This window comes from Vigna unguiculata, chromosome 1 (assembly GCF_037176805.1).
Source record: "Vigna unguiculata cultivar grain cowpea cultivar isolate G323 ecotype 2 chromosome 1, ASM3717680v1, whole genome shotgun sequence".
Classification (NCBI taxonomy): Eukaryota; Viridiplantae; Streptophyta; class Magnoliopsida; order Fabales; family Fabaceae; genus Vigna; species Vigna unguiculata.
Window position 1 is genome coordinate 30536437 of NC_140792.1, and position 4178 is coordinate 30540614.

Sequence of the window (4178 nt, forward strand, 5' to 3'; positions counted from 1 at the left end):
GAAATGAAACGACGTACTTAGGTGAGAGAGTAGTTTGTCTATGGGTAGTAGTTGAAAAATTAAATTTTTGTTTTGAAATAAGATTTAATTGAGACGATACGATCATACGAGCGAGTGATAAGAAGTGTGATTTGATTTGGGACAGTATTTTAGACAATAAAATTTTTGTACGAGAAAAAAAGAAAATAATCATATCTTAAACTTAATTTTGGGAAAAAAAAAATTATACATATAACGATAAATAATAGTAATTAATTAATGTAGATAGATAGAATAAAGTGGTAAGATAATTAATAATTAGAAAAAAGTTCACGTTTTTCTTCCACAGATTCGGTGTTTTTTACCAACGTACGCGGGACTCCGTAGTAGGTCACCATCAGACTGAACAGAGTTATTAATTGAACATCGATTCTTGTTTCTCATTGTAACGCTTTTCTCTTTCTCTTTCTCTATCTTTTTCTGTTCATCTTTCGTTCTTTCTTTCTTTCACCAGAACGAACAGAGTTCTGGGTTGGCGCAAGCGAGGAAAACCGAAAGGGTAAAGAATGGAGGGGGATCTAAGGCAGAAGCTGTTGAGCAAAGAGGGAAGAAAAGATGAAGAGGAAGAGGAGTTATCGTTGAGGAAGAGGGTGTGGAATGAGAGCAAGTTGATGTGGGTAGTGGCAGCACCAGCCATATGCACCAGGTTCTCCACCTTTGGTCTCAATGTTATAAGCCAATCCTTTGTTGGCCATATTGGCTCAAGGGAATTGGCTGCTTTTGCTCTCGTTTACACCGTTCTCATTAGGTTCGCCAATGGGGTTCTCGTACGTTTTTCCTTCTTCATCAAACCTTTCCATTTTTTTTTTCTTTTATTTTAATCATGGATATTGGAAAAAAGTTGAAAAAGTTAGGTGCTTTTGTCTTATCCTCATTCGAGTGTATGTTTCTTTGTTTTCTCTTTAGGTTTGTAAAGTATTAATATAATATATAGATATATATAGCGTTTGATAGTTTTTCATGCAAGAGTTGAGAAAGGAAGATACATGTTGGTGGTGAAATGTTCTTCTGTTTCGTACTATATTGTGACTCAGAAGCTGATATCAGTTCCTCTGTTTCATTATTTAAAAGTTCAATACTATCGTTGTTTATTGGTTATTAATCAGAGAACAGACTCTTTGGGTGTTATAGATTGGATTCTTGTGATTGGTTGAACCAGGTGACACGAGAAACAAGGATTGTTAAGTGGAATATACCATCGCTGTATTTAAAATTGTGTTACTTTCTGGGTGTTTGTATTTATTTCGATTATTTAACTATATTTAACCTGTATATGGTGTGCAGATATGAATATTATTTTATGACACTCTGTTGGGGTTGTGTTGCAATTACACTTACAATACAATGACTCGAATTTCTTGTTTGTATAATGACATTGCAGCTAGGAATGGCGAGTGCATTGTCAACACTTTGTGGGCAAGCATTTGGTGCAAAAGAATACAGCATGATGGGAGTGTATCTCCAAAGATCATGGATAGTTTTGTTCTTTACTGCAGTGTGTCTTCTTCCGGTGTTCTTCTTCACAAACCCACTTTTAACGCTCTTGGGCCAAGATGAAAGCATAGCACAAGTGGCAGGAACCATTTCTGTTTGGTCAATTCCTATCATGTTTGCCTTCATTATCTCATTCACTTGTCAGACTTTCCTGCAATCTCAGAGCAAGAATGTCATCATTGCATTCTTGGCAGCATTTTCGATAGTGATTCATGTGTTTCTCTCCTGGCTTTTGACAATGAACTTCAATTTTGGGCTTCCTGGTGCAATGATTTCAACAATTTTGGCATACTGGATTCCCAACGTTGGTCAACTCATATTTGTCACCTGTGGTTGGTGCTCTGATACATGGAAAGGTTTCTCCTTTCTCGCATTCAAAGACCTCTGGCCTGTTGTCAAGATGTCTCTTTCTGCTGGTGCCATGCTATGGTGAGCTTTCTTCTCAATTGGGCTCAGTTCTTTTCAATGTCTTAAGTCAGACTTAAAATATATATCAAAGAGTTGAACAATGCTATCTTCGTCGTTTCATGGTTTCAATTTACTTTCTGAATCCCAGGCTTACTTCCCATTTCCTTTTTGACTATCAATCTTTGATTCGTCATCAATTTCCTTTCAAGTGCAAATTTTGCCGCATCATTATTCTCTTCTCCCATTGAGGTTTCACACCGAGAGTGTAATAAAAGGGTGTGAAAGAAAGATGTTAACGAAGCACTTTTCTCAGAGAATCTAAATTGTTACTATGTTATTCATCGTGAACTAACGTTAAACTGTTGTATATTTTACAGTCTTGAGCTCTGGTACAACACCATACTAGTTCTTTTGACCGGTAACATGAAAAATGCAGAGGTTGCAATCGATGCTCTATCCATATGGTAATGCATTAGAACAATTTTCTTTTTTTGGTAATAAAATTCAAATATTGTGTTTCTACATTATATTGTTAGGGGTATTAGCTTAAGGGAAGAACTTTTCTCTTTACTGCTAACGATGAAACTTAACTGTTTACAGTCTCAACATCAATGGATGGGAAATGATGATAGCACTCGGTTTCATGGCTGCAGCAAGGTAATGGCGCTGTTCTCCTTCCTAACGTTGAAAATGCAATCAGTAATGACTGTTGTTGTTATCAACCTCGTCCTTCCATTTTATTTTATTTTTCTCCGGTTGTAAAATTACCCTGAAAACTTGGCTTGTAACTTTGTTTGTGCAGTGTTCGAGTAGCAAATGAACTGGGAAAAGGAAGTGCCAAAGCTGCAAAGTTCTCAATAGTTGTGTCTGTGCTCACATCATTGGCCATCGGATTCTTTCTGTTCTTATTCTTCTTATTTTTCAGAGAAAGACTTGCTTATATATTTACCACAGATAAAGACGTGGCCTTTGCTGTTGGGGATTTGTCACCTTTGTTATCAGTCTCTATTTTACTAAACAGTGTTCAACCTGTACTCTCAGGTAGTTTCTTACACCATTTCCTCACTCTTATTGCTTCAATTGATTTAAGCTTTGAATCCTTGTTGCTTCAAAATCACTAAAGCTAATTAATCTGTGAGTACCAATGTGCATACCCTTCTGAAGTGAGATATGTGATTTGAACAGGAGTGGCTATAGGAGCAGGGTGGCAAAGCATTGTAGCATATGTGAATCTGGGGTGTTATTACATCATAGGTATTCCTGTAGGTATTGTACTTGGTAACTTTCTCGATATGCAAGTCAAGGTACGTGCTCATTCACCTATTTTTGTTGCTGTTAACCTATTAAACATGTTTATGCTGTTTGATGGATTGAACAAACTTGTTCACTTTTGCAGGGAATCTGGATTGGAATGTTGTTTGGAACATTCATTCAAACGGTAGTGCTAACTGTAATCACATACAAAACTGATTGGGAGGAGCAGGTATGCATGTGGCTTATACACATCTCTAAAGTACTTGCAGAAGAAAGAAATCAAAACAAGCACTTTTCAACCTATTTAACTAGCTTTATGGTTAAATTTACAGCATAAGCTAAGAGATCTTATTGAATAAATGCTTGATTTTGTTTTACCCAAATGGTTTAGTTGAACATGATCATAACATTCTGTGCAGGTTACCATTGCTCAAAAGCGTATTAGCAGATGGGCGAAGGTGGACAGTGCTGACCAAGAAAATGAAACTGAGAGAAGATATGTTAGCTAATTATTTGAAGTGTCATCATTGGTGTACTATGTTGTTATACAACAAAGATGTTGATAGCAATTGTATTGTTGTTATTGCTTTTAATGTTTTGTAGCTATTGTTTAGGTAGATGTTTGGAAAATAGGTGATTGTGTAGTACAAACTAATTTCCTTCATTAATTGTAAGTCTTAAATCAAAACTAGTGGTCCTCTTTCTCAGTTTTGCTGCTATTTCTTTTACTGGGTTTCACAGTTTTGCTCATAATCCATGTACTCTCTCACTGGTACTAATTATTAATTTTAAATAAATTAATAAAACCTCAAAATAAGTTTTCAAAGATCTCTATTTGCAAATAAGAAAGCAAAAACCAAAATAATGCTTTCTAAAAGTTCTTTTGCTTTCTAGGCCACAATTTGATGAATAAACAATTTCATCCGGGGTAATTTTACAAAAAAAAAAATGTGTATGATTAAATGTTATTTTTAGTATTTCAT

General features: G+C 35.5%; 1 protein-coding gene across 1 annotated transcript; it reads left to right on the forward strand.

Moving 5' to 3' along the window:
- The first annotated feature begins 410 nt into the window (after positions 1-410).
- LOC114194297 (protein DETOXIFICATION 21-like) lies at positions 411-3902 on the forward strand. The gene is made up of 8 exons (XM_028084460.2): positions 411-806; positions 1421-1962; positions 2319-2405; positions 2542-2598; positions 2744-2982; positions 3127-3245; positions 3338-3424; positions 3615-3902. Exons 1-8 carry the CDS (start codon positions 546-548, stop codon positions 3702-3704), a joined length of 1482 nt encoding a protein of 493 aa, XP_027940261.2. The 5' UTR covers positions 411-545; the 3' UTR covers positions 3705-3902.
- Positions 3903-4178: the final 276 nt, after the last annotated feature.

Coding starts and splice junctions, on each gene's coding strand:
- LOC114194297 (XM_028084460.2), top strand. CDS start 546: ATGGAGGGGGATCTAAGGCAGAAGCTGTTGAGCAAAGAGGGAAGAAAA. Junction 2,599..2,743: donor GGTTTCATGGCTGCAGCAAG/GTAATGGCGCTG, acceptor TTGTTTGTGCAG/TGTTCGAGTAGCAAATGAAC. Junction 3,425..3,614: donor AAACTGATTGGGAGGAGCAG/GTATGCATGTGG, acceptor CATTCTGTGCAG/GTTACCATTGCTCAAAAGCG.